Source organism: Plasmodium knowlesi, assembly GCF_000006355.2.
Source record: "Plasmodium knowlesi strain H genome assembly, chromosome: 10".
NCBI lineage: Eukaryota > Apicomplexa > Aconoidasida > Haemosporida > Plasmodiidae > Plasmodium > Plasmodium knowlesi.
Window position 1 is genome coordinate 1,338,186 of NC_011911.2, and position 12,199 is coordinate 1,350,384.

At 41.7% G+C, this 12,199-nt stretch overlaps 1 protein-coding gene across 1 annotated transcript in view; it reads right to left on the minus strand.

The window, feature by feature from the left end:
• PKNH_1030000 (SICAvar, type I) overlaps window positions 1-10,643 on the minus strand; it is a gene marked incomplete at both ends in the record, with an annotated part of 13,433 nt that extends 2,790 nt beyond the window's left edge. Inside the window, 2 exons of the mRNA XM_002259745.2 lie at window positions 3,245-4,121; window positions 10,539-10,643. Of these exons, the coding sequence (XP_002259781.2) occupies window positions 3,245-4,121; window positions 10,539-10,643 (982 nt within the window). The remainder of the gene's footprint in view (window positions 1-3,244; window positions 4,122-10,538) is intronic.
• Window positions 10,644-12,199: the final 1,556 nt, after the last annotated feature.

Here is a 12,199-nt window from a genome sequence, read left to right on the forward strand (position 1 = left end):
ACCCTATTCTGACACCCCTATAACCTTATTCTAACACCCCTAAGACCCTATTCTGACACCCCTAAGACCCTATTCTGACACCCCTAAGACCCCATTCTGACACCCCCAGGACCCTATTCGGACACCCCTAAGACCCTATTCTGACACCCTTACCACCTTATTCTAATACCCCTAAGACCCTATTCTAGCACCCCTAACACCTTATTCCAATACCCCCACAACCTTATTCTAACAACCTTACCACCTTATTCTAACACCCCTACAACCTCATTCTAACACCCTCAACAGCCTTATTCCAACACCCCTACCACCTTATTCTAACACCATCGAACTTTATTCTAATACCCTAAGAACCTTTATTCTAGCACTCCTAAAACCTTATTCTGACACCCCTAAGACCCTATTCTGACACCGTTACCACCTTATTCTGACACCGTTACCACCTTATTCTGACACCACCACAACCTTATTCCAGCACCCCTGAAACCTTATTCTAGCATCACTACAACCTTATTCTAACACCCTTAGCACTTCATTCTAACACCCTTACCATCTTATTCTAACATCCTTACCACCTTATTCTAACAACCTTATCACCTTATTCTGACACCCTTACCACCTTATTCTAACACCCCTAAGACCTTATTCTAATACCCATACCACCTTATTCTAGTACCCCAACAAAATCATTCCAACGCCCGAACAACGTTATACAGACACCCCAAGAACATCATTCCAACACCCCAACAACCTTTATTCTGACACCCCAACAACCTTTATTCCAACACCCCAACAACATCATTTCGACACCCTTACCACCTTATTCTAACACCCTTACCACCTTATTCTAACACCCTTACCACCTTATTCTAACACCCTTACTACCTTATTCTAACACCCTTACCACCTTATTCTAATACCCTTACCACCCTATTGGAACACCTTTGCAACCTTATTCTAATACCCTTACCACCTTATTCTAACACCCTTACCACCTTATTCCAACATCACTACAAGCTTATTCTAACAACCTTAAAATCTAATTCTAACACCATTACCACCTTATTCTAACAACCTTACCACCTTATTCTAGCACCTTTACCATGTTATTCTAACACCCTTACCACCTTATTATAACACCCCTAACAACCCTATTCTGACACCCTTACCACCTTATTCTGACACCCTTACCACCTTATTCTAATACTACTACAATCTTATTCTAGTACCCCTAAAACATTATTCTAATACCCCTAACCACCTTAATCTAACACCCTTACCACCTTATTCTAACAACCTTACCACCTTATTCTGACACCCCTAAGACCCTATTCTGACACCCCCAAGACCCCCTTCTGACACCCCCACAACCTTATTCTAACACCCTTACCACCTTATTCTAACATCACTACAACCTTATTCCAACACCCCTAACAACCTTATTCTGACACCCTCACCATCTTATTCTAATACCTGTACCACTTTCTTCTAACACCTTTACCACCTCATTCTAATACCCCAACAATCTTATTCGAGCACCCCAGCAACCTTATTCCAGCACCCTTACCACCTTATTCTAACATCACTACCACCTTATTCTAACACCTTTACCACCTTATTCTAATACCCCTAAGACCCTATTCCGACACCCCCATAACCTTATTCTAGCACCCGCACAACCTTATTCTAATACCCATGCAATCTTATTCTAACACCCCCACAACGTTAATCTGACACCTCTATAACTTCATTCCAACACCGCTACAACCTTATTCTAATACCCTTACAACCTTATTCTAACAACCAAATAACCTTAAATTTTTTTTTTTTTTTTTTTTTTTTATTCCTATTCTTTTCTTTTTATACATTTTCTTTTTATTCCTTTTTCTTTTATTCCTCTTCCCTTCCCTTTCCACCTTCCTCCATTTGAATTTTATATTATACTTACCGCATTGCTGTTGGGATCTGTTTTAAGTGCTTCTACTTTTGATGCTAAACATTGTAATCTTGGACATAAAGTGCCACTATTTCCGCCTGTTTTAGTTATTGCTTCCAAGGTTTGGTCGACGTTGTCTTTCTTGTCTTTCGTGATTAGTGTATCCAATTTGTCCTTCACATTGACCTTGCCACTGTCAATGGTGCAACCATTGAGCTCGTCCTTAGTATTGGCATTCCATGTGCAAACAATGCAGGGTTGCTGCGTACATTTCTCTCCTTTAATTGTTTCTGCCACTTTAAAAGCCGCTTCAATACCGGGTTGTATGTTACAAACTACACTTTTTTCTATCATTTGTTGTGCAACTGCCTTCAGCATTAAACAAGAAGCAAATTGTTTAAACTCTTGGTTATCATAAGGGTTTTGCTGATTCACACTGTCATATACCTCCTTAATGTTGGATATATGATATAATCCTGCTGCAACGAGCTTGCATGCGGTTTGGTTAGCGACGTCGTGAGCGTCCGAGCCCCAGGGGACGCCATTATTTTTCTCGCAGTGTTTCGTAATGGAATGCTGATTCGTCTTCATGTCGTTCAGGAGTCCCGTGAAGATCGCGGTGAAGTCAAGTGTCATATTCTTGTGGGAATATTTAAGGTATATATATATATATGTATATATATATATATATGCGTACATATACATACATATACATATGCATATATATACGTATGCATTGAATATAGTGAACTATACGAAGTTAAATTTTCGCAGGAGTGTATAGTTCCTTACATTGGGGTGGTCCTTCCTGTTCTTCTTCCACTTGGGCGCAAAACATTGCAGTTGTTGACATAATGTACTATTGCTATCCCCAGTACACGGTTTACCTATGCACAAACACATATACAAAAGGGAGAAGAAGAAAAAAAAAAAAAGTTATCTGTTTCCGTATATTCGTTTGCTATTGGTTCTGCTGTGGTTGTATGTTGGTTATGTTAGTATGTTGTGTTGTGTTAGTATGTTGTGTTGTGTTAGTATGTTGTGTTGTGTTAGTATGTTGGTTGTGTTAGTTATGTTGTGGTTGTGTCAGTATGTTGTGCTGTGTTAGTATGTTGGTTGTGTTAGTATGTTGGTTATGTTAGTATGTTGGTTGTGTCAGTATGTTGTGTTAGTACCAACACAATTGTGGTTGTGGTACCAGCACAGCCAACATTTTCTAGTGTTGGTGGGGGTACTAACATAACCATTAGTACCAACATTTTGTGTTGGTTGTGTTGTTGTTGTGTTAAGTAATAGATGGGAACTTACTTAGTTTCTGCACTTCCATTATTTCCTCTTGTGCCGCATTCTGTAAATTCTGTACAACTTCGTCTATTTTTAACGCGTTCACTTTGCCATCTTTTATTACGACCTGCAGTACATTTTCTAATGTGTTCTCTGGTAATTTCATGTCGTCGTTCATTAGTATATCCCCCAAAGTGGACATATTATTTTGACCGGATGTGGCTATGGAGTTATCAGTTCCCACTTTTAAAAAAGGTGTTAAAATGTTTTTATTTTCTTCCTTTGCTTTGTTTTTTGCTTCCTCTTCCCCTTTACCTCGCCTGCAGACATGTGGCCACCTTTCTGCCCACTGCCTTCCTACCCTCCAACCCCCACTGTACCGCAAATTTCTTTTTTCCTTTGTCCATTGTTTGATTGCATTGCCCAGAACTGCTTTGCCGACCATTAAGTCGGTCGCATTTATTCCTTCACACACATCCAACTGGTTCGAACGGCCCGGTTTTCCATCCTTCCCCTCTAGATGCCCCCTTATTTTCTGCTCAAATGCCCCCTCGACCTCATCTATGGCCTCCTTCATGTTACAGTGATCACCATAGATTTCGGCTAAAGCCACGGCGGAAACAATACAACGTGCATAAGCTTCAGCTGGGGTAAGAGTAGTAACATCTGGGTCCCTATCCTCCGTTGCGCCATAATATTTCCTAACCTTCCTTACTCCACTGATGAAATATCTTATTTCGCCTATAGCAGTACAAAGTACCTTCATGTAGCTGGACCTCCAGGAATTCCTCGGCCACTTCGGGCGCTCTCCGCAGTAGTTCCCTATTTCAGTAGATTCCTGGTCTACCAACCACTGGCCCAATTTCTCAAATTCATCGATCAAGTTCTTCCGCAACGTGTCCTACAAAGAGAGAAGAAAGAAGAAGTGTACGTGCACATTAAAAAAATTAGGCATAAATATATTTATAATTAATCACTTTTCTCCATTTTCCATCTTCTTTTCACTACTCTTTCTTTTTTCCCTTTCCCTCGTCTGTTTTCTGCCCTGTCAGCTTGGACCGTAATTTCCGATTCCTCCTGTAGAGTTGGACAGGGTGTCAAGGTTTCTCCTGCCATCCGGTTGTTGTGTCGTATCCGGTCTTTGTCTTCGAGGAGTTTTACCTACCCCTCCCGGGAGGGATGCTGGGATCCTTCCCTGCCATCCGGTTTCTACCATCGGGTTCATACCGTGCGGTTTGTACCATCCGGTTTCTACCATCCGGTTTCTACCATCCGATTCATGCCATCCGGTCCATGCCATCCGGTTCCTACCATCCCGTTCATTCCATCCGACTTCTACCATCCGGTTCATACCATCTAGTCTCCACGATCCAGTTCCCACCATGCAGTTCCTACCATCCAGTCCCCACCATCCGGTTACTAACATCCAGTTCCCACCATCCAGTTCCGACCATCCGCTTCATACCGTCCGGTTCATACCATCCGCCTGTTGTGTCGTATCCGGTCTTTGTCTTCGAGGAGTTTTTCCTCTCCCGCTCCCGGGAAGGATGCAGGGATGCGTCCCTGCCATCCGGTTTCTACCATCCGGTTCATACCATCCGGTTCATACCATCGGGTTCATACTATCCGGTTCATACTATCCGGTTCATACCATCCACTTCCCACCATCCGGTTACTACCATCCGGTTCATACCATCCGATCACTACCGTCGGATTACTACCATCCGATCACTACCATCCGGTTAGTGCCTAGTATCCAGTCCCTGTCTGCGAGGAGTTTTTCCTATCCCCACCCTAAAGTAACTGAAGCTAACCCCGGAACCTTACTCCTAAACCCGGAACCTTATTCCTATACCCTGGAACCTTACTCCTAAAACCGGAACCCCACTCCTGAACCCGGAACCCTACTCCTAAACCCGGAAATCTACTCCTAAACCCAGAACCCTACTCCTAAACCCGGAACCCTACTCCTAAACCCGGAACCCTACTCCTAAACCCGGAACCCTGAACCCTGAACCCTGAACCCTAAACCCGGAACCCTACTCCTAAACCCGGAACCCTACTCCTAAACCCGGAACCCTACTCCTAAACCCGGAACCCTACTCCTAACCCCGGAACCCTACTCCTAAACCCGGAACCCTACTCCTAAACCAAAAACCCTACTCCTAAACCCGGAACCCTACTCCTAAACCCGGAACCCTACTCCTAAACCCGGAACCCTACTCCAAAACCCGGAACCCTACTGCTAAACCCGGAACCCTACTCCTAAACCCGGAACCTTCATCCCAAACCCGGAATCTAAATTCTAACACCCTGACACCTTCCTCCTAAACCCGGAATCTAAGTCCTAACACCCTGATAACTTCGTCATACACCCGGAATCTAAGATCTTACACCCTGACAACTTCCTCCTAAAGCCGGAATCCAAGTTCTAACACCCCTACAACCTTAGTCCTAAACCCGCAATCTAAGGTCAAACACCCTGACACCTTTCTCCTAAAGCCGGAATCTAAGTTCTAACACCCTGCCACCTTTCTCCTAAACACGGAATCTAAGTTCTAACACCCTGACACCTTTGTCCTAAACGCGGAATCTAAGTTCTTACACCCGGACACCTCCCTCCTAAACCCGGAATCTAAGTTCTAACACCCTGACACCTTTGTCCTAAACTCGGAATCTAAGTTCTAACACCCTGACACCTACTCCCTAAACCCGGAATCTAAGTTCTTACACCCTGGCGATTTCCTCCTGAACCTGGAATCTAAGTCCTAGCACCCTGACACCTTTGTTCTAAACCCGGAATCTGAATTCGGTCACCCTGACACCTTTGTTCTAAACCCGGAATCTAAGTTCTTACACCCTGACACCTTTGTCCTAAATGCGGAATCTGACTTCTAACACCCCTACAACTTTTATTCCTAAATCCGGAATCTAATTTCTTACACCCTGACACCTCCGTCCTAAACCCGGAATGTAATTTCTTACACCCTGACACCTCCGTCCTAAACCCGGAATCAAAGTCCTATAAACCCTACAACCTTCCCCCTAAACCCGGAATCTAATTTCTTACACCCTGACACCTCACTCCTATATCCTAAATCCTTATTCCTATACCCTAAAACCTTCCTCCTAAACCCGGAATCTGACTACTAACACCCCTGCAAACTTACTTCTGAACCCGGAATCTAAGTTCTTACACCCTGACAACTTCCTCCTAAAGCCGGAATCTAAGTTCCTACACCCTGACACCTCACTCCTATACCCGGAATCTAAGTCCTAACACCCTGACTCCTTTGTCCTAAACCCGGAATCTAAGTCGTAACACCCTGACACCTTCCTTCTAAACCCGGAATCTAAGTTCTAACACCCTGACACCTTCTTCCTAAAACCGGAATCTAAGTCCTAACACCCTGACAACTTCCTCCTAAACCCGCAATCTAAGTCCTACCACCCTGACACCTTCGTCCTAAACCCGGATTCTGAATTTTAACACCCTGACACCTGCCTCCTAAACCCGGAATCTAAGTCCTAACACCCTGGCACCTTCGTCCTAAACCCGCATTCTGAATTCTAATACCCTGACACCTGCCTCCTAAACCCGGAATCTAAGTTCTAACACCCCTACAACCTTCCTCCTAAACCCGGAATCTAAGTTCTAACACCACTGACACCTTTGTCCTGAACCCGGAATCTAAGTTCTTACACCCTGACACCTCCCCCCTAAACCAGGAATCTAAGTTCTAACACCCTGACACCTTTGTCCTAAACCCGGAATCTGACTTCTAACAACCTGACACCTTCCTCCTAAACCCGGAACCCTACTCCTAAACCCCGAACCCTACTCCTAAACCCGGAACCCTACTCCTAAACCCGGAACCCTACTCCTAAACCCGGAACCCTACTCCTAAACCCGGAACCCTACTCCTAAACCCGGAACCCTACTCCTAAACCCGGAACCCTACTCCTAAACCCGGAACCCTACTCCTAAACCCGGAACCCTACTCCTAAACCCGGAACCCTACTCCTAAAACCGGAACCCTACTCCTAAACCCTGAAACCTACTCCTAAACCCTGAACCCTACTCCTAAACCCGGAACCCTACTCCTAAACCCTGAACCCTACTCCTAAACCCGGAACCCTACTCCTAAACCCGGAACCCTACTCCTAAACCCGGAACCCTACTCCTAAACCCGGAACCCTACTCCTAAACACGGAACCCTACTCCTAAACCCGGAATCCGAATTATGACACCCCTACAACATTTATTCCAGCACCCCAACAACCTTACTCCTATACCCCTAAAAGATTACACCTAAACCCGGAATCTAAGTTCTAACACCCTGACACCTTCTTCCTAAAACCGGAATCTAAGTCCTAACACCCTGACTCCTTTGTCCTAAACCCGGAATCTAAGTCCTAACACCCTGACTCCTTTGTCCTAAACCCGGAATCTAAGTCGTAACACCCTGACACCTTCCTTCTAAACCCGGAATCTAAGTTCTAACACCCTGACACCTTCTTCCTAAAACCGGAATCTAAGTCCTAACACCCTGACAACTTCCTCCTAAACCCGCAATCTAAGTCCTACCACCCTGACACCTTCGTCCTAAACCCGGATTCTGAATTTTAACACCCTGACACCTGCCTCCTAAACCCGGAATCTAAGTCCTAACACCCTGGCACCTTCGTCCTAAACCCGCATTCTGAATTCTAATACCCTGACACCTGCCTCCTAAACCCGGAATCTAAGTTCTAACACCCTGACACCTTCTTCCTAAACCAGGAATCCGAATTCTTGCATCCCTAAAACCCTATTCTAACACCCCTACAACCGCATTCTAACACCCCTACAACCGCATTCTAACACCCCTACAACCTTATTCTAGCACCCCTAAAACCTTATTCTAACACCCCTAAAACCTTATTCTAACACCCTGCAACCTTCTTTTTATACCCCTAAACCTTCATTCCTAAATCCGGAATCTGACCTCTAACACCGCACAACCCCCCTATCATCATCCCCCAACCTTTTTTCTTTCTTCTTTCTTCTTCTTCATTTTTTTTTTCTTTTTTTCTCTTAAAATTTTTTTTTTTATTCCTTTTTCGAGAGTTGCCCAATAGGTGCTATATCTTGTTCTCGTAAAAAGTGTATGGGACATCCGCGCGCGAGCGCGCGGACTATACTACGGTTTCGCGAAAAATGTGTGGAAGAACGCTAAACACTCATATAATTAGAACTTTTAAAAAAAAAAAAAAGATTCTCTCATTCACATTTATTTCCTGTTCTGTTTGTAACTTTTTTTTTTTTTGTCAAAGAACACCCTTTCTTTATAGAAAAAAAAAAAAAATTCTTCTTTTTTTTTTTAAGAACACACATTCTTTTTTTTTTCCGTCTGCGAAAAATATTTTTTCTGCCTTTTATTTTTTTTTTTTTGTTGAAAAAAAAAAAAAAAAAAAAAAAAAGATTCTTCCCCTAAATCATGTAAACAGCAGGCCATATATTGTTGTTCTTATAAACTCAAATCTTACACATATACACCGTAAAATATTATATCCCGCAACCTAAATGCCAAATCTTACACATGTACACCGTAAAATATTATAAATCCCGCAACCTAAAAATGCAAAATCTTACACATATACACCGTAAAAATATTATAAATCCCGCAACCTAAATACGAAATCTTACACATATACACCGAAAAATATTATAAATCCCACAACCTAAAAATGCAAAATCTTACACATATACACCGTAAAAATATTATAAATCCCACAACCTAAAAATGCAAAATCTTACACATATACACCCGTAAAAATATTATAAATCCCGCAACCTAAATACGAAATCTTACACATATACACCGAAAAATATTATAAATCCCACATACACTGTAAAATATTAAATTACTCATACAACGTAAAATATTAAATCCCACATACACTGTAAAATATTAAATTACTCATACAACGTAAAATATTAAATTACGAATACACCGTAAAATATTATAAATCCCGCAACCTACAAATACGAAATCATACACATATACACCGTAAAATGCGAAATCTTACAAATACACCTTGACTTCAGAATGCGGTACACTCCAATTTCTGAATGCAATACACCCGAAACATATTCATTCAATCCTTCCTTTCTTTTTTTTTTTTCTTTCTTTTTTTTCATTATTCTCTTTCCCCCATAAAAAATATATTTTATTTTATTTCTTGTCAGGCTGGCCTGTAGTTTCCAGTTGAACTGCGTATCCGGTTCCCTCCCCATTCCGTCTCCGTCCGCGGGAAGTTCATCCTTCACCTTCCCCCTGGAAAAACGTAACCCTAAACCCTAAATCCTATTCCTACAACGAAAAACATCAAACCTATATCATCAAACATTACTCCTAAACCCAAACCCTAAACCATAAAACCAAAATCATAAACCCTAAAACCCTGAACCCTGACACCCGGAACCCCGAAAACTAAACCCTGAACCCTGACACCCGGAACCCCGAAAACTAAACCCTGAACCCTGACACCCGGAACCCCGAAAACTAAACGCTGAACCCTGACACCCGGAACCCCGAAAACTAAACCCTGAACCCTGACACCCGGAACCCCGAAAACTAAACCCTGAACCCTAAGCCTTGAACCCTAAACCCTAAACCCTAAACCCTGAACCCTAAACCCTAAACCCTGAACCCTAAACCCTAAACCCTAAACCCTAAACCCTGAACCCTAAACCCTGAACCCTGAACCCTAAACCCTAAACCCTAAACCCAAACCCTGAACCCTAAACCCTGAACCCTGAACCCTAAACCCTAAACCCTAAACCCTAAACCCTGAACTCTAAACCCTAAACCCTTAATCCTTAACCCTGAATCCTGAACCCTTAACCCTGAATCCTGAATCCTAAACCGTGAACCCTAAATCCTGAACCATAAACCCTAAACCCTAAATCCTAAACCCTAAACCCTAAACCCTGAACCCAAAACCCTAAACCCTTAATCCTTAACCCTGAATCCTGAACCCTTAACCCTGAATCCTGAATCCTAAACCGTGAACCCTAAATCCTGAACCATAAACCCTAAACCCTAAATCCTAAACCCTAAACCCTAAACCCTGAACCGTAAAATGTGAACCCTAAACTGTGAACCCTAAACTGTGAACCCTAAAAACGCTAAACCCTAAAAGCGCTAAACCCTAAAACCTAAACACTGAAAGTATACTTCTATACCCTGAAACATCCCTTGCTTTATTTCCTTTCTTCTATGACATACATCCCACGTCTTCTTCTCTTTTATATATATATATATTCGCTTACCTTAATATTTCCAGCAGTAACCGGATTGTTCCCATTATTCTCCACGAGCACCTTCAGCCACTCCCCAAACATGGAAGTTCTGACTGAACTTTGTTGTATTGTCATTTTAGTTGTTCTGTTCTGTTGTTGCGTTCTGTTGTGGTTTTCGTATTAAAAATTTAAAACGGTAGCCCAAAGAAAAATTATCAAAATAAGGCAACATTCTTCTAAGAGTTCCTTTTTTTTCCTCAAAAAAAGGAAAGGTTCTTCCTCCCTCTAAGGAAGCTAAAATACCAGGCCATATTATTGTAGTTCTAATAACCGAAGAAAAAGAACCTTTTTAGAGGAAGGAGAAAGAAGTAATCTCTTCTTTTTTTTTCTCCTGTGGGAAGGTAAGGAAAGAAGGATGATTTCTTAAGGGGGGAAAGAAAAGAAGGTTTTCAAAGAAGGGGAAGGAAGGAAGGTTTATTGTGAAGGAAGAAGAAGGCTTCTTAAGGGGGAATAAAAAGAGGGTTCTCAAAGGGGGGAAAAGAATGAAAGAAGGTTTGAAGAGGGAAAAGAAGAAGGAAGGTTCTTTTTCCTCGGTTATTAGAACTACAATAATATGGCCTGGTACATAACCACCTTTAGGGGGGAGGAAGAATATTTTTTTTTTTATAGGTTTAAAGGGGAAAAAAAGAAAGAAGGTTTAAAGGAGGAAAAAGGAAGAAGGAATGTTTTGAAAGAGGGAAAAGAAGAAAGAAGATTTTGAAAGAGGGAAGGAAAGAAGGAATGTTTTAGGAGGGAAAAGGAATAGAAGGAAGCTGGAAAGGAAAAGGAATAGAAAAGGAAAGAAAATGTAAAGGAATAAAGGAAAGGAAATAAAAAGGAAAGGAAGAGGAAAAGAAAGGGAAAGTGAAGGAAAAGAAAAGGAATAGAAAGGGAAAGGAAAAGAAAAGGAAAGAAAAAGAGAAGGAAAGAGAAGGAAAAGAGAAGGAAAGAGAAGGAAAAGAGAAGGAAGGAGAAGGAAAAGAGAAGGAAATGAGAAGGAATAAAAAGAAAAGGAATAAAAGGAAAAGAAATAAAAATAAAAGGAGAAGGAAGAAAAAAAAAAGAAGGAAAAAAAGAAGAGAAATAGAAAGAAAAGGAAAGGAATAAAAAAGGAGAAGGTAAAGGAATAGAGGGAAAAGAAAGGAAAAGGAATAATGAATGAGGAAAGAGAAGGGAAGAAAAAAAGAAGGAACTTTTAAAGGGAGGAAAAAGAAAAAGTTTTTAAGGGGGAAGAAAAGAGGAGAAGATTTAGGGAAGACAAGGAAGTTTTAAAGGGATAAAGAAGAAGAAGTTTTAATAGGTAAGAAGGATGAATTTAAGGAGAAGAAGTAAGGTTTTAAGAGGGAAAAGGAAGAAGAACATATTTTAAGGAGGTAAAAGAAAGGAAGTCTTAAGGGAAGAAAAAAGAAGATGGTTTAATGGGAAAAGAATAAGTGTTTAAAGAAGAAAGAAGATCTTAAGGGGAGGAAGGGAACAAGAAAGAAGGTTTCTTAAGGGAAGAAAAAAGAAAGAAGGTTTAAAGGAGGAAGAAAAGGAAGGTTCCCTAAAGGGGTAACAGAAGAAAGAAGGCTCTTTCCTCGGTTTTCAGAACAAATAATATGGCCTGGTATTTTATCTTCCTTAGGGGGAGAAAGAATCTTTTCTTTTTGTAG